Source organism: Semicossyphus pulcher, unplaced genomic scaffold, assembly GCF_022749685.1.
Source record: "Semicossyphus pulcher isolate SPU_LCO1_2020_fin unplaced genomic scaffold, fSemPul1.0.p SCAF_8, whole genome shotgun sequence".
NCBI classification, from domain to species: domain Eukaryota; kingdom Metazoa; phylum Chordata; class Actinopteri; order Labriformes; family Labridae; genus Semicossyphus; species Semicossyphus pulcher.
The window spans coordinates 4,121,431-4,142,901 of record NW_027211759.1 but is presented as its reverse complement, the minus strand read 5'-3'; the positions used below and the strand labels follow the sequence as shown (position 1 = coordinate 4,142,901).

Below are 21,471 nucleotides of genomic sequence, written 5' to 3'. Positions count from 1 at the left end.
TTGGTCTCCAGCAGGATTTCTCTCCGAGCATGAAGCCCAAGCTTTAAGTTACCGTGGTAACCAAGCTCCAGGAGCGTGATTGCGATCAGCGCGGTTGCGAAGCGTCATGTGACAATGTTTAGCCAGAAGCAAAACAAAACTGTATTGTGCTTAGAAAGTCTGGTGCTCAGGATGCTTGTTTCCACACAGAGCCAACACCTCTGAATCTGCGCCTGGATTAAATATTGATTTAATTAACGTCAGAATAAGATTATAAAAGACTTTATCGATTCACAGGTGGGAAGTTTGGTTGTTGCAGCCGAGCAGTAAGAGAAGGAAAGATAGAGAGAGACAGTAAAACTAAAAGATACAAAGAGCAGATAATGACAAAACTACAAAGTAAAGTGACAAATATTTGATAAATAGCAGCAAGTCAAGTGTCTGAAAAACAGACTGATGCTATACATCGATCCATTATCTATACAGCTTGTCCTGTTCAGGGTCATGGGGGGCTGCAGCCTATCCCAGCTGGTACATGGCCTGTGGGAGGAAGCCGGAGTACACGGAGGGAAGCCACGCATGCACGGGGAGAACATGCAGACTCCACACAGAAAGAACCAGGAACCTTCTAGCTGTGAGGCAATAGCACTGACCATTGGACCACCATGCCGTCCATTACTAAAATTTGATCAGGTACTGAAACTCCGTCTGAGTTGATAAAGAAATGCTGTGACCAGCGCTGCCATCTAACAGCTAGAGGGTTCCTGGTTCGAGTCCCAGTTTGGATGTAGTGGGCCTTTCTGTGTGGAACATGCTCTCCCTGTGCGTGCGTAAGTTCCAGCTTCCTCCCACAGTCCAAAGACATTCTCGTTAGGGTCACTGGTGACTCTAAATTGCCCGTATGTGTGAGTGTGAAAGGTTGTCTGTCTCTGTTTGTCAGCCTGTGATTGGCTGGCGATCAGTTCGGGGTGTACCCCCGCCTCTCGCCCAATGACAGCTGGAAAAGGCTCCAGCTGCCTGCGACCCTGAACATTAAAGCGGTACAGACAATGGATGGATGCAATGAGACAGTAAAACAGAGAGAAGGAGAGCAGACAACAGAACAAAAAGCAACCACAACAATACGAAAGGAAGTGCAATATTTAAACCATATCAACTATTAAGAGTAATAAATGATTTGTTTGTGTTGATAGGCAGAGGAACACAGAGAGTTACTCCTTTAAACTTCCTTTAAGTATCAAATCTGAACACATCTAATATGATGCAAACACCAAGTCCACAACCACAGCAGAAACATGCTCAGTTAATCATGCGCCTCATTTGCACTTGAGAGAGAAAATTAACCTGAACGTGTGTCTTATTTGTTGAATTGAGTGCAAAGCTTCCCGTGTTTTCTCTGCAGTGCAGGAAGCATGGAACAAGTGCTTTGTCCCGCTGTGAATAAACACATTTTCATTGTCTCCGGTGATGAAACAGGCAACAATTTTTCCAGTGTTTTGCTCAACAAGGCGGTTCAGTGTTCTGACGAGACGCAGCTGAGGGAGACGTCAAGTGTTGGTGTTGCGAGGCATGAAGAATCTGCTCCTCTCTCTCTCTGCGAGGATTTTGAAGACGGTTCTGACGAATACACACAAACATCCTCCTCCTCCCTCCCTCACAGCTCTCCTCTCAGAGTATGTCACGAGCATAATGCTGCAGACTCTCTCGTCTCCTCTCCTCCTCCTTGTTCCAGATATGGCTGAGGAGCGAGCGGGTTGCGATGGTAACCACTTCACTGAGGCAATGGGGGCTCCCGATTTGGGAAGCAAGGGGCTTTGTGGGTAACACAAAACAAATCTCTACAGTGTAGGAGAGCGCGCAGAAGCAAGGTTTTCTGAGGATAAAATGGTGGGTGAATAGTGATGACGTACTAAAATCTAGATTAAATAGTAATGAGAATGCTTTAGCCTGCAGTATTTAGTGTAACGTGAATAGATAGTTAGCTTAGATCTTAGTGGGTTTCTTATCAGAGGACTTTTCTTAAATTTGTTGTTATGAAAGCTCTTAAAATAAATATCTAAGTCTATCTGAGAAATTTCCACCTAAGAACGGTTAGTAAACAATTCCAAGTGACCTTGAAACAACCCGGCGTTTAAACAAAGTGCTGTGTAGTGCAACGTAACGCTCACGAACACTCTTTAATCACAGCTGCACAGACACTGACAGTCAGCCTGTCCTATAACCTAATTTGGTCTCTGCATGATTTGTGTCTATTTCTGCCTCTCAGCTGTAAGTTTACAGTAAACGCTGGCTGCTCTGGAAGAAAGGCCGCTCTGATTTAAAGGATTAGCTCGGCTCGCCCGTCGGCTGTTGGAGACGAGGACACTTTGTGAGCTGAAAGAAACAGATGTGTTTAGGAAGCAGTGATGAAGAAAAGAAGATGCTGAATGTGGAGCTTTGTTTGGGTTTAAAGTCACGGAGGTCCATCAGTGCATAAATAATCATTTAAAGCTCCTGTGAGGAAACTTTTGGTTTGTGTTGATTTTGGCGCCCCCTGTGGACAAAGCCGTACCTCTTATCTCTGTGCTGATTTTGTCCTGTAAATATTTAAGTGGTGGTTTTTAAATTTTAAAAATCTCATCCTACTTTCTTTAACAGTCACATGTATCTCTCACTTTAAATTTTAGCCCTGGAAAATGTAAACAAAGGCAATGTGCAGTGAATCGCTTCGTCTGACACCTGATAATCAATCTTGTCGCTGATGGTCTGGTTTGCTTTTGTAGGTCACAGAGAGTAATCAGAATTAATTTCAGTCTGTTTCATTACCATAAAAAAAACTCCTCACAGGGACTTTAAACTTTAAAACTAAGAAAGAAATACATTCTTTTTTCAACTCTTTATTTATAGGATGGTTGGACCCTTCAGCTTGAGAGCTTGAAGGGTCTGCAGTGAATAAACAGCATGTCTTGAAACCCTTTCCTTCTCAAAATCCCCATTTTTTCGACGATATGCATCTTATTGCACGCTCAGTGACTTTATACACTCTGAAAACAGGGATGTGTAGTAACATTAATACGTTGGCAGACAGTTCAGTAAGTTATCTAAATATAATCATTGCTTTCTTGTACTTTTCTGTACCTATAAAGGTCAAAAGGGCAGGAAAGTAAAACATACTGAGTGCACAATGTATCGTAAAGCCTCCACACCACTACTTGCTCCTAAAATGCACCCTTTTTTTGCACAACCTGATAAGAAGTTTTGCACAACCTGATAAGAAGTATATTCCAGATACAAATGTCTATTTCCAAAGATTTAAATGCTCTTTAAATAGCGCTGTGTGTTCTGTGCCTCAATAAGAAATAGGTCACAATAGAAATGTTAAGTTATGCAAATCTGAAAGCTTCCTGATGTCGATCCTCCTAAATTCATTATTTTATATGTTGTACATTTTTACTGCTAGAATTTAGCCATTTCATTAGAAAGTAATATGGAGTTAATGTTCTTAATTTTGTTGGTGTAACTTTCAACCACAAATGCAGTGATGAGGAGAAACATGAATTTGATAATAATAGGGTGATAAAGGTTTAAGCTCCACAGGGAAAAAAACAGCTGAAAGACTCTTAATCGGGTAACATAAAGAGATATTTTTAGATCTCACACATCTTGGTTCTGGGAGTTCTCACTGGGCATCAGGGTAGCAGGGAAATGCACAGGTATGCATAGTCATTTAGTAAGTCTTCTAAAGATGTATCATGATATATTCCATGTTCAAATACTTATTAAAAGGACTGCGAGTTCCAAAGCCTATTAGACAATTACCATGTTCACACGGCGGACATCAGAGCCGTTCTAATGTTTTAATTTGGGATATCAGACAACCACTTCCTTATTGATCAGCAACTGAAAAGACGTTTGATAGTAAAACACCTGGAGGGACATTTGACCATATTTCAATTTAAAACAGCACATTTGATAACCCATTAGCAACCATCAGACTTCAGCTAAGGTTAGTATGCTAACATAGCCTTTTGATAGTATTATACAATACGACAGAAAGGCATGCATTCCTAGCTAACAGCAATGTTAGCAAGATAGTGGTTGAATGCTAACATGAGCTGTTGTCTGGCTGTAGCTAATGGGTTATCAATTATCTAGTCTAGGATTTTTAATATCAGTTGCCTTTTCAGTTGCTGATCTACGGAAGCCCTAAGCGGACATACATCCATACATTTTATTTATTCCGTTTTCCTGTGATAACGAGTGATTTCCGTTTGCTTTCTTGAGATCTTGTCTTAGTTGTCTCGACATATGCAGTATCTCGTTATCTCGAGATAACAAAGCTGGTTTTCTCGTGATAACGAGATAATTTTCTGTTGATCTAGAAAACAGAACAACAGGCTGGTCACTGCGATATCCCAGAGCAGGACATTACATGCTGCCATCGCCCACACTGATGAGGTAAGTTAAGCCTGTTTCTATGTTTGTTTTGTGCTTTTGCAGCTCTGAGGATACGAGTTATGATCATCTGACGTTACTGTGGTGCAGAGTTATCTCGAGAAAACGAGAAAACAAAATGACATTAACTCGTTGTCACGGGAAAACTGAGTAAATAAAATGCATGGATGCATGTCAGCTTAGGGCTTCCATACTGACCAATCAAAAGTGTTTAAATGATAATACGTTTCTTATATATATACCACTTACATCCCTGAGCACCCCACACTGGTCATAATATCAAAGGAAAAGGCCGTCTTATAATATGGTGACTACCCTCAGAGTGAGGTTTTGTATGTCTCTTGTGTGCTTGTATAAAACACTGGTAGGAAATGCATTTTTCAAAATGACTTAATGGACTACAGACATAGGGAAGTATATCACTGATTGAGCAGGTATCCATCCTGTCAGAGGGCGCCATCTGCTGGTATGACAATAAAACTGCAGCATTATTAAAAAGTGGGGGGAATGTTAAGCACATACTACAAGTGACGTTTTAATCAGTATGAATCTTATCCTTTCCTGCATGTCTTCAATAATCAGAGAGAAGATTAGAATTGAATCTGCTTTGGGAGTTTTGTAATGAAGGTCAAATAATTTCAATCCACTTGAGCAGGTTTGTCTTAAAGTTACTAAGGTCGACTCGTTGATAACGAGATATTTTCCCTAAGAACAATATTCAATTATTTAAAAAGACTTATGTTTATGAGGAGGTGCAAAAACAACAGATGGTTTTGGCTGACCATCATTACATTAACTTGTGATTTGTTGCACCTGTTTTAAAGTTTCTCCTGATCCTCACTTGATTTTTATACATAGACAGAAAATATTTTTTATTTTGAGATCATCTGAAACACTGAGAGCTTTAAAAACATTAAGTGGGATTAAAAGGAGTGGAAGAACACTGAACGCCTACATACTTGTCTCAAAAAAGTGGCCCCCAGGGCATGGAAAACTTGCTTTTGGGCCTCTTTGTCTCCCCTCCCTCCTCCCAAAGTATGTTGCCTTCAGGTTCGCACAGAACAAAGTCGCTTCTTACTTCAGGTAGCAAATTCAACCTCCAACCTGGTACACTGTAAAACAAAAGAAAACTTACAATCAATCAAATTTGCACAAAGAGCTGACGCCTGTCTGCTTTGCCCAGGTGAAAATTCAGCCTTAATCATAATGGGAGCAGTTCTGCTTGTTTTCCATCATCCTAAATTATCTGTTGCTGTTTGCTCAACTGTTTTAGTACAGCAAGTGTTTGACCTTTAGTATAATCTCCTGTTATGACTGAGTCCTCTTCCGGCTCACAGCAGATCCTGGAAAAATTAAAGATAGAGAATTCCACAGAAAACAAACTTTGGGTTATGACAATTAATTTCCAAGAATGTATATGATATGAGTAATGGCACCAGCACACTAAAGCCAGGGGGGCTTAGTTTTTCCACAACAGACACATGGTACAAATAGTACAATGACTTTAGAAACCTGCAGGCCACATGGTGATGATCAGTGTTTGACAGTTCCTCTGACATCTGAGCCAAAGTTGCACTTAGTTTAATAAGACGAGGGATTTGTCCACTTGAACTCATGAGCTGATGAAAGTGGTTACCAGTAGTGCTGCCAGTCTGCCTAAAGAATATCTGAAATCAAAATCAGTGGGAATTAAGCTAAATTTCATCAATGCGGGCTTTGAAGAACGGTGTTTGGGGAACTAGAAGCAGTAGTGTTGTCGACTTAGAGTATGTTTGCTGAGCTATAATCCAAATTAGAGCCGCAATGATTATTCTACTAATCACTGGACAGAGATTTAATCTGCGCCTTGCCTTTTAGGAAATAGTGTTTTATAATGTTTTTAAAGACACCTCTAATAATTTAAAAATGGAAAAATATCTAATGCAAACATTGTTACTTGTTCCTTGATGTTCAATGATTCACAGAATTGGAATAAATTATTTTTGCACATTATTTCGTTTGAGGGTGAAAATTAACCTTATTACAATCAACTTTTTATACTTTCTCTTGTTGGCCTTTGGTTTATAGATTAATGAAAACCCTTTTCTCTATCTCTTATTGTTGTTATTATTCTTGTCTAAGTGCAGCCCATAAAGCAGGTGAGCTCATTTGATGAAGCTAATGTACTTGGTTGTATCCAGATGATTGAATACACTTACTGTAATTTACTTTTGATAAAACTGTCAGCTAAATGAACTAATTAGGGATGCACGATATTGGATTTTTTGCCGATATCCGATATTTTCCAACTCTTTTTGCCAATTTCGATACTGATATATCAGGCACGTTTTTTTCCACCTCTTTGCAGAGAACATCAAGTCTCCCCTGTAGTGGAATTGATATCATGCCTACTCTTATTGTAGTGGCCCACTGGCAGATGCAGAAATAACAAATGTACACATTCACTTGGCAACATAAGAAAAGAACTTAAACTTAGGTTATGTACAAAATGCACATATTTATTTGTATAACATTTTCTTTCAAATAAAACTAATATTCGTCAAGCTTTTTGAGGGAATCATCGAGCATTTAGGCATGATAAAAGTGTTGTTTCATGTAGGAAAAGTGATTTAGGCGTCCTTGATATGGTTCGATTTTTGTTTGTTTTTGTTTTGTTTGCTGTACTTTTCTGTATGCATAATTCACTGTTGTTCGAAGACATACTCTTCTTTACTCTTTAAAATTAGTTATGTTCTTGTCTGCATAAATGCTTCATGTCTGCAATGTTATTTCAGGTATCTTAAAAATCTATGGGGTGCGTACTCACAAGGCCAAGGGGTCTCTTCTAATAGTGTTTGGGCATCAATATTGTTTCTTCATATATTCTTAAACAATTTGCAAAACAGTGCTAGTTCTCTCACAAAAACACTCAAATACAGGTGATGTCTTTATATACTTAATGGATTCAAAATATGACCTTAAATAGATTAGTTATCCTAGTAGGTAATGCATTTCCTCATTACAGAAGATGCAGCTTTTGTGATGAAGTTGAACGTTAGTCTAAAGAGACCTCCTGAAGGATATTTATCATTAAAAATTCTGAAGTAAATCTCTCTTGCTATGAGGAGATAAAGGACAGTTAAATAAGTTAATTGTTACATCTTTAAAGTACTCTAACAAAAGATACGAGAAGCTGAATTCATGATTTCCACCAGTGAAACAGTGACATGCTCACTTCCGCGTGTAAGAGAGAGGTTTTGATTTTGTCGAGTTGTGATTGGCTCTGAGAGGACGAAGTCTAATTTTCCTGCTTCTCATTGGCTCACCAAGGCAGAGTGACGCGTTGGATGGACCAATGGGAGGCTGCCACACTCTGGCTAGAAGAGGTCCCGCTGCCTGCCTGAACATCTTCACCGCCTTCATCCCTTTCTCTTTCTCTATCGACTAGTCTGCATTTGGCCCAGTCCGAGTCATTAGCAGCCTTGACATTCGCGTCTGAGGAGCTGAAGAGGGGGGCTGCTACGGACACAATTTGCAATTCAAAGTTTTTTTTGTTTAACAAACAGTCTTAAAGAAGTCTGTGGGCTAACACGGTGTGCGATGTTGAGGCTAATCTTTTTGGCTGCTCTCGCCGGGTTCTCCCGGGCCAGTGATGTGCTTGACTACGGGGATGATGACTTCGAAAGCAGGATTGGGGACCATAGCCTCGCTCTCGTGGAATTTTTTGCGCCTTGGTGAGTCTTTCCGCGTTATTTGCAGAGTATGTGCGCAATTAAACTGTTTCCAATCGTAAGCGCGAACGCTAGCTTGCTTCGTGGTGAGTAGTGCAGCTAATTGGCGATCACTTGCCGAATGTATTACGCTGAATTTATCAAAGGGGGTGTTTTAAAAGATTGAATTCGTTGTTTGAATTACACTCGCAACTAAATCTCTATTTGTCTCCAACATTTAAAGAGTCGGTACTGTCATATTGTCTTTGCTAAATTGGCTTCTGACCAAACATTAGCATGTTAGCTAGAAACGGAAAGGTGTAAGCAAGCTCGCTCTATTGGTTAACATTTAAAGTGGACACAAATTTATTATACTACACAATCTAAAATTAAATGCAATAAATTGTGTCTTGTTATTGTGACAAGAAACATTTTCACTTGAAACTACGTGCGAATGAGGATATGAGGAAGTTGGGGGTGTGTCCTTTCACTGTTGTAACGCGCTGATTGGCCCACGAAGTTTTGGTGTCGACCTCTGATTGGGCCAGCCAGCCTGTGACGTGTACCACTCTGCCAAACTTGAATAAAGTACAAGTGAAACACGGTTATTTTTTAAATATATATAAAACATTGGATTTAAAAACATTTTATTACGTTTTGTTTCATCAAGAGTGTAAACATAGTTTGTCAAGAAAAAATGCTTTAAAAATTAACAGGTTCCAGCTCACCAAATGTGTATATTTGCAGGGTTTCTTATCTATTAATGGTAATAATAATAATGAACTTTATTTATTTAGCACTTTTCTTAACAAGGTTACAAAGTGCTTGACAGAAGATAAAAAGGAAAGCAGATAAAAACAACTCAGAAAGAAGTCTTGAGAGGATTTTAAACAAGCAAAAGTTTTGGCCCGTCTAATTGTGATGGGCAGAGTTCCACAGTCTGGGGGCTCTGACTGCAAAAGCCCTGTCACCTTTTGTTACCAGACGATAATAAAGAAAACATTTCTGAGTTAGTCGGGCCCCTAATAGTGGTTATCAACTTTTTAAGTTGAACAATTCCTGTCCTGTGGATCCTTTATTTTTCCCAAAACAGTTGACTGTATTGTATTTTACAAACCCTGCCCCAGAGGTATCGAATTCCTCCCTGTGAAATCACTAGATCTCCCGCAGGATCTTTGCCAAGATGAAACCTGAATACAGCTGAAGTGCTGCTTGCTCCCCTGTTTAACGGATCCATATCCTTTATCCCTTAGGTGTGGCCATTGTAAACGACTTGCACCTGAGTACGAGGCAGCCGCCACACGTCTGAAAGGCCTCGTCACTCTGGCCAAGGTATTGCATAATACAGCTCACTCAACTCTCTCTGCTTGTTTTTCTGCACTCTGTACCTCTTCAGAGAGTCAATGAGTTTCTTTCCCTGTAGGTTGACTGCACATCCAACAGCAACGTATGCAGCAAATATGGTGTCAGTGGCTACCCGACTCTGAAGATCTTCAGGGATGGAGAGGAGTCTGGTCCCTATGAAGGTCCCAGAACTGCAGGTATGTGCCTCTGATGTGATTTACCTACCTGTCTAAAATATCTTAAAGATTCTCAAAATTACTCCTTTTATTTTTTATTATTATTATTATTATTTCAGTCACCTCACCATCTAAATGTTCCTCTCTGTGTTGTCCCTCTGGCCTTCTGTAGATGGGATTGTCAGTTTCCTCAAGAAGCAGGCTGGACCAGCTTCTGTGGAGCTCAAGGTTGAATTAGACCTTGAGACGTTCATTGGAAACCGAGACGCAAGTGTTGTTGGTGAGTTTCTTTGAGTTATAGTTGCCTTCTCTAACAATCAATCTGTGTTCATCAGTAACACTAAAAAGCATGGGACCGTTTATTTCTGCTGCAGTGACAAGCCTTTGTTACACATAATAAATCATAAAAGTTATTTTCTGTAAAGGTCGGTGAGATTTGGAAAGACTTGGATTGTTTTTCATCCTGATCTGAACATGACTCATCTTTGCTTCAGGGTTCTTTGCTGATGACAAAAGCACTGCACAGGCAGAGTTCCTGAAGACAGCCAACACCTTGAGGGAGAACTACCGCTTCGCTCACACCAACAATGAGGACCTCCTCAGCAGCCATGGCATTGAGGGAGAGTAAGTAGTTCTTTCTGCATGCGGTCGAGTCATCGCTCCTGCTCTTACATGTGCCATAGGAGCAGACATTTGACATCACCAGTGTGGCTGATGTTGGTGCAGCAGGACCACAATGACATTTCCCGTTTTTTTATTTCCAGGGGAGTCATCCTGTTCCGCCCAGTGCGACTCAACAACAAGTTCGAAGACAACTCCGTCAAATACACCGAAGACACATTCACCAGCAACAAAATCAAGAAGTTCATCCAGGACTACCTGTGAGTGTTGAATCATCTGAGCCCCATTGTCAAACATCCGTGTGCTTGTGCAGCAGAGAAGAAGCTCCCTTTTGGCATGAAATACATTCCTTGTGGTTGGTCTTGTTGGCTGTGGTGGAACACAAAGATGTCCTGCAAAGGAACATCACATATTTACATGCATGATCCAGGGCCACCAGGACATGAAGTGTCTTTTCTGCAAATACAGCAAGCTCTCAATCAAATACAATCTGTTGTCATAACATTTAAAGGGTAACTACATAGCTGCATAAAGAACGAGTGCTATTTGCATTATTTCTTGGTAATCATTGGTCTGCCCTCTTGTCTAAGGGGCAGACTGCAAACTTTTAGAGACTTGAGTGATGCCACTTTGTGTGTTTGGGGCTGTTCCTTCAGATAATCATTATCTTCAAACTGTCCGTTTAATGATTGTTGACACGTAAAGACTCTTAACCTTTCAGTTATGGCTTTTAACTTCAGTTGGCTTATTTCATCATTAAGTTGATGTCGCCAGTGTGTCAACTGTTGTTCACTTAGAAGCACAGTTTAGCGAGGACCCTGTCAGTGTGAAGCCACTAGAGTGCTACTTCCTGGGTTTATCTTTTCCGCCTGTGCACTAAAACAGCAATGTGTTAGTTTTACATTTGAAGCGAAGGTGATCTGCTTTGCATGTTTCTGTATTTGTTGCTCAGCACATGTAACACAAGGGCCTTTACTTCTACATGTGGCTCACATAAAAGAACTTACTGCTTCATTAACTAAAACAAGAATGCAGCCGTATGCACGTCTCATCTAGATGTGGTTTATCAGTAAGCTCACTAACTGCTGTGTGACTCTGCTTCTTAGATGAGTCTGCTGTAATGCTGCATACTGAAAAAATTACACTAATATTTTGACAGATGTTAATATTGCAAATGATTAATTACTTGTAGGATCACTTTTGTAACGTAGTTTTTATGTCGCTAAATGTTACATTCCTGATTCTGTGACACTTGTTGGGGTCTTTACCAAACAGACGTTTTCCTTTGCATCCCCGCAGCGCTCCACTGACAGCTTTTCACCTTTTTACAGAAGAAACTTTTGAACTTCGCCATTACAATTATATGTTGATAAACTTTGCAGCCCTGCTGTGGAATTCCCCTTCACACTTGTTTTACTTTCACTTTGCTCCAGCCACACCTCTTTTGTAAAGACTGACTACTGCTAGTACTACTAACCCTAACAGAATGACAGTCATATTTAAATAACGTTTGCACTTGATACTGCTGTTGTATGGTTGTTTAAAACCTGCCTAAAAGATTATACATTGTTCTGATCATTTCCTTTTTTCTCTCTTAATCTCAGATTTGGAATCTGCCCCCACATGACAGACGATAACAAAGACCAGCTGAAGGGAAAAGACCTGCTGGTGGCTTATTATGATGTTGATTATGACAAAAATCCCAAAGGCTCAAACTACTGGAGGAACAGGTACGTGTCACTCAGTCGTCTTTCCTCTGCATCGAGCAGCAGCAGTTTACTTGCTCTGCTTGAGCTCCAATCTTAACCTCTTAACTTTTTGTCCTCTGCAGCAGCAAATAAAGTGTTTTTCTCTTCATATCCCACAAATTTTAACTGATTTAAACCTTGCAAACGCTTACCTGAGCTAGCTTGTCATCTTATGTCACATTCTCCACTTGTAGTAGGATAAAGACAAACCTTTCTCTCCCTAAATTTAGACGTTTATGTAAGATGCTACTTTCACTTTTAACACTGATCGATCCTCACATTCTACAGGGTGATGAAGGTCGCCAAGAGCTTCCTGGATCAGGGCAAGAAGCTGAGCTTCGCTGTGGCCAACAAGAACACGTTCAACCACGAGGTGTCCGAGTTCGGCCTGGATGCATCGGGAGACCTGCCCGCGGTTGCCATCCGTACCGTCAAGGGAGACAAATTTGTCATGGCTGAGGAGTTCACGTAAGTCAAGTCGGATGTTATTCGGCCTGTTTGCCACATTTTAAACATTTAGTTGAATCTGCATGGCATGACATTTCTAAGTAATTTAATTATATACACACACATGCTCCCTTTGGTGAGCTAGTTTACTTTAAGATACTGTTGAACTGAAGGTGTTTTAATGTGCAGTAAACAGTCATTTAACACAGTGAGGCGGCGCCTGTGCTGATGTGTTTACATTAGAATGTGTGTCAAGTATAAAAATGAAAAGATTAAATTAATTTCTGTGACATGAAACAGAACAGGTAATTTCTCCAGATGCATGCAGGCCTCTATTCATCTTCTGATGCACGTTTAACAATCAAAGTATATACACATCTCCTACTTCTACCACACTTGGTTCAGCCCTCTGCCAACAACTCTCTGACCCCAGCAACACCTAACCTAAGAAGCTTTCCAAACTTTGAAAGCAACAGATTTCTCTATAAACCGACTAGATGTAAAGATAATTTATCATATGCGGGTGTGTGCATGTCAATACAGAGGAAAAGACATGGTTATGTACGCTCATCTGCTCTCTGAGTCGCCTGTATCCTTCAGGGCTGCATTTTTCTAAACGGTTAAACTGCACAGGGGTTAAACCTCCGGCCTGCTTCCCTCGTCCGTATGGGATCGTTCCTTATTGGAATGTAAAATGCACTTAACCTCAGTGAATCAATACTGGGCGGGATTTGTCCCGTATTTTGTGCAAATCCTGTTCTAATGCAAACACTACATTGCACATGCTGGGAATGACATGATAAATAATATAGCTAAAATATTTTTAGGCAGTCCTTTAGTGCGGCCCAGGATAGGTGCAGACACACTGCCTGACACATGTGGGCAGTGTGTCTGCACCTTTTACTTCAGGCTGTCCACTTTTGATCTAATCGGATGCATGTTGATATCAGGTGTAAACAGGGCCTGAGTGTGTCTGTGTGTGCGTCTGCTGTTCTGTGTTTTGACTTTGTAAATGTTGGTCAGTGCGAGGTTAGTCCATGGATGTGTTTTGAGTCATTTTAAAGCTTCATGTTTCTTTCTTTGTTTCACTATAAAGCACACCTTTTTCGCTCTGTAAGAAATGTGCTGAACAAATGAAAATACATTTCAGCTGGAAAGCCGAATCACAAGATCAAGAGATAAAATAAACTGTAAGATGTAGATGATAAGGACCTGTTTTCCTATCTGATTGAAAACTTCTTGGTATGTTGCTTCCACATTCCCAAAACACAAAGTTTCCGTAACGGCTACTTAACCACCTTTTTGTTTTTGTTCTCTGCAGCCGTGACGGAAAAGCTCTGGAGCGTTTCCTGCAGGACTACTTTGACGGCAAGCTGAAGCGGTACCTCAAATCAGAGCCCATCCCAGAGAACAACGACGGACCTGTCAAGGTGAGCTGAAACACCCAGGACGAGTTTTAACTTCTACTCTATGCGTACCGTGTAGTGGTGTTTAGTTTGTATTTATTTAAAGTGTGAGCCCTATTTTTGCATAATGCTCCCACATTTTTTTTACTTCATCTGAAACTGTACGCTCCTGCCAGGAAAAAATACACAGTAAAGAAGACAAACAAAATGCTTAATCATTCAAAGTTTTTTTGGCATATTTCTGACTGTTTTGACGGTTTAAGAGCTTTCACCAAGGTCTTATATTATGCATTTAAATGATCCTGTCCCTACAGACATCAGAGGAAAGCTTCTATAAATGTTGGACTTGAGCTGAATGATAGTTTACTAAACCAGAAACTCTGTAGATCTTAAAAAGATGCAAGAAACGTGCTCCTTAAATGAAAGATAGGTAGATAGAAAGGTCTAAATCGCAGGTGTTTGGATGCATTTGATAATATAGCTCATGTACTGTGATTCTAAACTTGGGAATGAGTTGTGAATAAAAGCGTGCATGTGAAAGTGATGTTTCAATTCAAGCATTTCTAACATTTTAAATGCCTTCATATTTTTGTACAGCTTTGATCTTTGGCCAGCATCAGACGCTCGGATACAGAAACCGTGCTGCCTTGTGGATGTTATTAATAATTAAGAAAAGACAAAGTGCTCATCAGTCCTCGATGTCGTTTACATTCAGGTTGTGGTGGCTGAGAACTTCGAATCCCTCGTCAACGATGACAGCAAAGACGTGCTGATCGAGTTCTACGCTCCGTGGTGCGGACACTGCAAGAGCCTGGAGCCCAAATACAAAGAGCTGGGAGAGAAGGTGAGGGAACCAACTCTTCACCAACTGCTTTAATTACCAGATGATACTCAATTAAAGCCACATTTAATGACAACACTTCTGTAACTTGATAGAAACTAGCATTAAGTAAAAGTTGGATTGGATGTGTTGCATTCAAACCGTTTCCTCTCCTCCGCTCTTTCAGCTCGCTGATGATCCCAACATCATCATCGCAAAGATGGACGCCACAGCCAACGATGTGCCAGCTCCATATGAAGTCAGCGGGTGAGTTACGGGTCACTTTGATGTAGTAATCGGGATTTATTACAGAAATGTCAGACTTGGTTTGAGGTCATAGAAGAGAGCTGACAAGTAGATTATTATTAATTGTGTAATGTCCCATACGGTATGTGTTCTGGTCACAAATCATTGATAAAAGGAAAAGAGTCTGAAGTGCTCTGGAGTTAAAACAAAGTCGAGTAGAGAAGCTCTCTGGTCGGGATCACAGAAAGTAAAGGGCAGAAAAAACAACACTGTGAGGAGAAGTTTAAAGGACGACTATGAACGACTTGAAAAGACTGCTTCTAAAGTAAAGGTTTTTCACCGACTATTTGAAGACTTTTTTTATGTTTGGACCAGATTTCCCTGCTTCTGTCACAAGATTCATCACACATTCACACGCGTATTAACGGCGATTTTCAACTCTCATATTCAGCGGCTAAAATGATTGTACAAGTGAGCAAACATGAGTTGAGTCGGAGTCTCTCAAGCGCGTCATTCAAAGTCCTGCACTCATCCCCGTCTCCACCGAGGGCACTTAAAGCTTGGCGTCCCGTCAGGTCTGAATCACCTACGTCAGCATCCAGGGGACGTTCTGCCTTCGTCGTCAGAGCTGCACATGCTCAATCTTCTTTTTTCTTCATCTGTGGGGAATGTTTAAAACTCTTAACGATGTCTCTGAACCTTCTTGTTAACAGCACACAGCCCATAAAGCGTATTTATGATTTTTGTATGAAGAATAAAGTGTGGTGAAATTACGTCTTTGCACAGAGAAGATTTAACCCACCGCTGCAAAATGATTTAGGAGAAAAGCTGCTACAATCGTCACTTTCGTCACCCTTCCAATGCTAAAATAAAGTAACAAAATGTGTTTCTGACATGTTGATGCCGTAACCGTTTTGAAAAATGGTTGACATTAAGTCTTAGACGTTCAGACCTGATTTCACCCTGTAGTTTCAATCAAATTTCAACGTTGAAATCCCGGTTGGTGCTCACTGGGATGGCACTCTCCTGGGGGGGAAAGTAGAAAGCCTTTTATACGAGAAGTTATTTCTAAGTGAAAATGCTAAACACACGGACAATTCACTTTAAACAATATACAACAAGATGTCTAACAAGCCCGGTAATGCGGCTAGAAGAGCCTGAATTGTCTGTTTTTGTATTTTCCCTCTGAAACGGCTCGTTGAATAAAGACATTACTATTTTTTTTTCCAGAAGAGTGCCTTGGTTTTATCCCCTCTTTAAAAAAGTAATTCAAAGGATCCGTGTCAAGATTTTTCTTTAAAAAGTAAAACCAACTTCTAAAGAATCGTATTAAGATTTGAGGTTTTTTGTGTATTAATGTTTATAAAAAACAACTCTCAGCCGAGAGGATTTTTGAGACCAAAACAGATGTTGATATTTGGCAGGTTAAAAATACATTGAAATAAAGTTTTACTTGCTCTGTGTGGACTACAGATAATGGTGCCTTATGGTCACTGTGATTATAGATCGTCTTTAAACAGCTCGGTCTGATGCCTGTTAACGATATGAATTCTTTGTTTCCCAGTTTCCCAACTATGTACTTTGCACCAGCTGGACGTAAGATGAGCCCAAAGAAATACGAGGTGAGCATCAGCTTCAGTGATCGTTAAAACTAAGTCGTACTTGTTTCCGCTCTGCTAACTGCTCCCTGTCTCGCTGTCTGTGCTGCAGGGAGGTCGCGAGGTGAGCGACTTCATCTCCTACCTGAAGAAGGAGGCCACCAACCCCTTGGTAGTGCCGGAGGAGGGCAAGAAGAAGAAGAAGAAGTCGGAGCTATAAAAGCTCAATACAAGAACTCAACACCCCTCACACACAACAGGAGGAGGAATGGGGAAATCATTCAAAGAAAGAACTAAATTATATTCCACTCTCTTAGTGAACTACCGAATGCTCTGAGGCCGAATCAAAGAGACGCGGCTCTCCCTTTAGGTCCTCCGCTGCTCTGGGAAAACTGTGGAAGGTGGAGAGGTGGTGGCCAGGGCCTGCCCGATGTTTAAAAACAAAAACAAATTTTTAGGGAACAGGGGACAGCTTTTGAAAATTGAGATTTTTATTTCCCCGGGTCTGTCTACCACACCTCAGGCTGATGCACTTTGGTTAGACACCAGTCTCCGGTCATCTGTCGCTCTGGTTTTTGTTGTTATTGTCGTTGTTGTCGTCGTCACGGGGATATTGGCAGTGGTGAATTCCTTTTTCTTTTTTGTTTTGTTTTTTTCTCTTTTTTTGTTTTGTTTTGTAAAACGTCTTTGTTTTTGTACATTTGGAAGGATTGTGAAATAAAAAGGCCCACAAAACCAAAACAAACTGTATGATGTCATTCATGAATGTTTTATTGTAAAGCCTCTGCACATAAAAGTGTTTGATTTATTTACTGAATCTACATATTATAAGACTTGTAGTGCTAAAACTAGATATCACTTCCTGTCTTGGTATTTGTAAATAATTATTTTCTTCAATTAATCAGTTGATCAGTTTGTCTGTATTATGTCAGGAAATACAAAAAAAAGTCTGTTTCCAGAGTCAAAGGTCTTCAAGTATCTTGTTTTCTTGTCACAGTCATCCAGACTTTACCATCATCATCAACCATCGCTATTATATATGAAAAGCAGAAAAGCAATTCTTCCCTTGAGAATTTGAATCAACAAACTATTTTTTAGCGTAGTGCTACAAGTAGAAAGATAATCCAGGTTTGTTCCACCTTTTATTTAGAGGAACAAGTCATCCCTCTTAAATTATTTTTTTTAGAGCGTTAATGTAAACATTTTAATTAAACTGAATTTGTTTGGCTATATAAGTACAGAATTGCACCATTTAGGAACAATGATGGAAATAAGTACACCCATTATAGTGAAAATATAAGACAATGACACTTGACTGATAAATTATTTTCAAGAAGTACATAAAAAACAAAGCGACTTAAAATAGAAGAACAGTCGTGACTCAAAATATAACACAAATTTATAATGACATTATGTATATACAGTATATTAAAATGTTGCGCTTATGATACATATTTTAAGGGGGGGACAACTGCGCGCCTATCCAGTAGGCGGCGACTTCCCCCATATATCGTAGATAAACACTTCCTGTTAAACAACAAACGAAGAAGAAAAAGAGCCAATCAGATTTAGAGCAGACGACACTTGTCGAGGCATGTTCGGACTGTACACGTGCTGCAATCAGAAGGTAATGTACATTTAATGCCGTGTTATTCTTGTGTGTTTTTATCAACAAGCTTGATATTAGTCTAATGTATTATTTTTCTTTGAGGAATGATCTTAAGTGTCGTGTTTGACGCGGTTTTCTTCAGCTTGCTTGATGACACTTAGCTTTTGCAGAACGGACGCCAAACTATTGAAATAATTGACAGTTACAGCTCCACTTGTTTACCCACACTATTAAACACGCTTTTGTAGACGTGTAAGCTTTTTAAACAATAGTATGGTCAGGCTAACGTAGCTTTCTATCACGGCCTGCTCGAGGAGGCAGGCATGTGACGGGTTATGATGAATCGTACATGTGGCTATACTAGATTTATATTATTTTGTATTTACCACTTTAGTCCAGCAATTAATGAATATGTCCGTGGGCGTGGTTTAACAGTACAAGAAATATAACTTAAAACTGTTGAAATTCTGAATGTAGTCGGGTGGCAAGATCATGGGAAATATGATGTGGCATGTTTTGGAATAATGGCTCTCTGGCATTCCTCAGACGTTATTTACTTTTCTTGAAATTACAATTAATTATAGAGTTAAATTCACGAAGCTAACATAACAGTGTTTCAGTTTGTTGCTACACATTTGGCGTGCTGTAATGTGTTGCTGTCAATCACCTGCCCCGCATCGTCAGAGATATTTTTGTATGGTCACTTCTGATGAATGTTTTAAGGGCTAGAAATTCTGAGCTATACAGCCAGCAAATTAATATATACATACGACGTTTAAAACAGGTTAAAAAGTATTAACTTGTGCATCCACAAACCCATTTACTTTACCATGTTGGTTGTTTATGTTGCTCACATTACAAGTACACATGTGGTGAGATAAGATGATACAAGGTTCTGCAACAGCTCCAGTGAATTAATTGTTTACAGAACATTTTGATTCTTTAATATTCCTGCTAATTGATTTTCTTTCATTTTAAATCAGGTTTTTATTTTCATTTGTATCCTCAGAAATGACTTCCAGATCAGTTGCACTGGTTGATGATGGCTGAGCGGTCAAAGAGGACTAAAGCCGGCGCGTGGGGGCTTCTCAGCAACTACCGATATTTGTGCAAGAAAACCATGATGCTTCGCGCCATGGAGAATGCAAGAGCTAAGAGGAAGCACCAGCAGAGGATATTCGATGCAAACATGAAGAGGAAAAGAACGGACAAACACAATGATCCACTGGACACAAATAAACTGGTTAAAAAATCGAGCGATGCAGAACATCACAATGAAAGCACTCTGAACTCTGAAAATGTCTCTAAACCTGGACTCTCTGAGCATAAAACTTCAGACCAGCACAGTTTAGCCACAGCCCTCAGAGACAGCTGGGAGGTGGACAGCGGTTTCTCCTCTGAGGCTAGTCCCCCGGCCAGTGGGCGTAGTTCCCCGTGCCTCAGCGCATGCTCCACCACAGTGGTGGCGTTGGACTGTGAGATGGTGGGGACGGGGCCTGGTGGGCGCTGCAGTGAGCTGGCACGTTGCAGCATCCTGGACTACCACGGCAACGTATTGTATGATAAATATGTCCGACCGAGTCAGCCGGTCACAGACTACAGGACTCGCTGGAGTGGCATCCGAAGGCATCACCTGTGCAATGCAACGCCGTTTCCACAGGCCAGGGAGGAGGTGAGACCTGCGTTGATTTATCCATCCGAGATTTATTGATTCATTATCAAATCCTCTCCTCTTACTCAATCTTAATAGATCTGTTTAAAAGGAATACATCAGCCATTTAGTATAAAAGTTTAGTGTTCAAAGTTGGATAATCTCACAATACAAACAATTACATCAGTTTGTTAGGTAGGTTTTGCTCTACATTAAGGTTGCTAAAATTTGAGCAGCCAGCTTTCCTGTGGTGGAAACAAATATGTAAACACATGAGGTGTTGCTGAGAAAGGACCGAAGCAGTAGTTCAGGTTTAACAGGTCAAAGAAGTTTTTAAAGTGTCCCATTATTCTAGCTGACACTCATTCATGACCAGTACTGCCAGGTAAATCTACTTTATTCTTCTCCTGCCCTTTTTCTGTTAGATCCACAGCATACTTGAGGGCAAAGTGGTCGTAGGTCACTCCATCTACAACGACTTTGAGGCACTGGACCTGCTGCATCCTGCTCACATGGTCAGGGACACTATTACCACCCGTCTCCTCAGCCGATTGGCCGGTTTCCCCAGTCGACACTGCGTCTCCCTTAAGTTCTTGTCCAATAAGCTGCTGAACAGAAAAATACAGGTGAGACGTTATGATTCTGATGCTGTCTCGTGTATTATTGATAAATAATAAATAATTATCCTTTCATAGTTAGTACATGTAGCTACAGTGAAGTCTGTCTTTATTAACCATACTGCACCCTGATGTCCCTGACTCAGGTGGGGAGGCGGGGTCACTGCTCAGTGGAGGACGCTCGAGCCGCCCTCGACCTCTACAAGCTGGTGGAGGGCGAGTGGGAGCAGGAGCTGCAGGACAAACTGCGGGATGACGACGACACTCAACATGCGCCAAGCTTCGCCGCCTCGAACCACTACATGCAGGACGAGTACTGGCCCGACGATGTCACGGCTGATGGCCAATCGGAAGAGAATATTTAAAGAGAAAGGACATTACCTCAGATTCCTACTCCGACCATGTTTAGGTAACAATAGTGTGAACGCACAACATATAGACAGTACATCAAGTCTGGCTTTAAACTAATGTGAGAAGTAAATACATAGTGTGAGGAATGGGATAAGATTATCTGCTTTGTCTTACATGAGAAGATCACTTAAGGGAAAATAAGTATTTAAATTAAATTATTACTTTACAACATGTTAACATGTTCCTAACAGCACATTGTTGCTGTGAAACCTGATATTTTTCTGCAGAGTTGGTTTTCAAGCAACTTTTAACAGACTTGATTATGTTAATAGTATAATGAAGTGTTGGTGCTCTTAAGGTTTAATCGAGTTAATAACTTATGATGCAGAGTTTGGAGTTCTGACTGTATCTGCTCTTACTTGAATGAAAACAAAACTATTAATAGGACATGAACACTGATCTTAGGTCAGCTGTTTTGGAGAACACAACAGTGTTTTTAAAATGTCTTCGTATAACTTGAAAATGCAACGGAATAAGTTACAGCATTAGAAATGTTTTTTACTGTCTATGAGGCAGAAGAGGAACATTTTCTATAGTTTAACCAGTTGAATGTACCTCCGTGTACATGTGGCCTCGAGTGTTTAATAAGGCAACAATGGTGTTTTGAAAGGTCGTATTTCATTACCTCTCTGTAAGCTGCTCTTTAATGTCCTAATAAAAAGGCATCATGTTCAA

The 21,471-nt window shown here is 40.4% G+C and overlaps 2 protein-coding genes across 2 annotated transcripts; both read left to right on the top strand.

Moving 5' to 3' along the window:
• The first annotated feature begins 7,822 nt into the window (after positions 1-7,822).
• pdia3 (protein disulfide isomerase family A, member 3) lies at positions 7,823-17,314 on the top strand. The gene is made up of 13 exons (XM_069686581.1): positions 7,823-8,126; positions 9,356-9,434; positions 9,526-9,643; positions 9,795-9,902; positions 10,117-10,246; positions 10,387-10,503; positions 11,848-11,973; positions 12,280-12,459; positions 13,760-13,868; positions 14,560-14,688; positions 14,852-14,931; positions 16,475-16,532; positions 16,621-17,314. Exons 1-13 carry the CDS (start codon positions 7,993-7,995, stop codon positions 16,726-16,728), a joined length of 1,476 nt encoding a protein of 491 aa, XP_069542682.1. The 5' UTR covers positions 7,823-7,992; the 3' UTR covers positions 16,729-17,314.
• A 772-nt stretch (positions 17,315-18,086) lies between these two features.
• On the top strand, positions 18,087-21,471 carry isg20 (interferon stimulated exonuclease gene). The gene is made up of 4 exons (XM_069686847.1): positions 18,087-18,135; positions 19,127-19,789; positions 20,194-20,394; positions 20,532-21,471. Exons 2-4 carry the CDS (start codon positions 19,157-19,159, stop codon positions 20,748-20,750), a joined length of 1,053 nt encoding a protein of 350 aa, XP_069542948.1. The 5' UTR covers positions 18,087-18,135; positions 19,127-19,156; the 3' UTR covers positions 20,751-21,471.

What these genes read in the sequence shown, in the direction of transcription:
- pdia3 (XM_069686581.1), top strand. Translation starts at nt 7,993, where the DNA reads ATGTTGAGGCTAATCTTTTTGGCTGCTCTCGCCGGGTTCTCCCGGGCC. An exon ending in CCGAGACGCAAGTGTTGTTG is followed by an intron (nt 9,903 to 10,116) that starts GTGAGTTTCTTT and finishes TCTTTGCTTCAG; the next exon opens with GGTTCTTTGCTGATGACAAA. An exon ending in GTCATGGCTGAGGAGTTCAC is followed by an intron (nt 12,460 to 13,759) that starts GTAAGTCAAGTC and finishes TGTTCTCTGCAG; the next exon opens with CCGTGACGGAAAAGCTCTGG.
- isg20 (XM_069686847.1), top strand. Translation starts at nt 19,157, where the DNA reads ATGATGGCTGAGCGGTCAAAGAGGACTAAAGCCGGCGCGTGGGGGCTT. An exon ending in TTCCACAGGCCAGGGAGGAG is followed by an intron (nt 19,790 to 20,193) that starts GTGAGACCTGCG and finishes TTTTTCTGTTAG; the next exon opens with ATCCACAGCATACTTGAGGG. An exon ending in TGCTGAACAGAAAAATACAG is followed by an intron (nt 20,395 to 20,531) that starts GTGAGACGTTAT and finishes TCCCTGACTCAG; the next exon opens with GTGGGGAGGCGGGGTCACTG.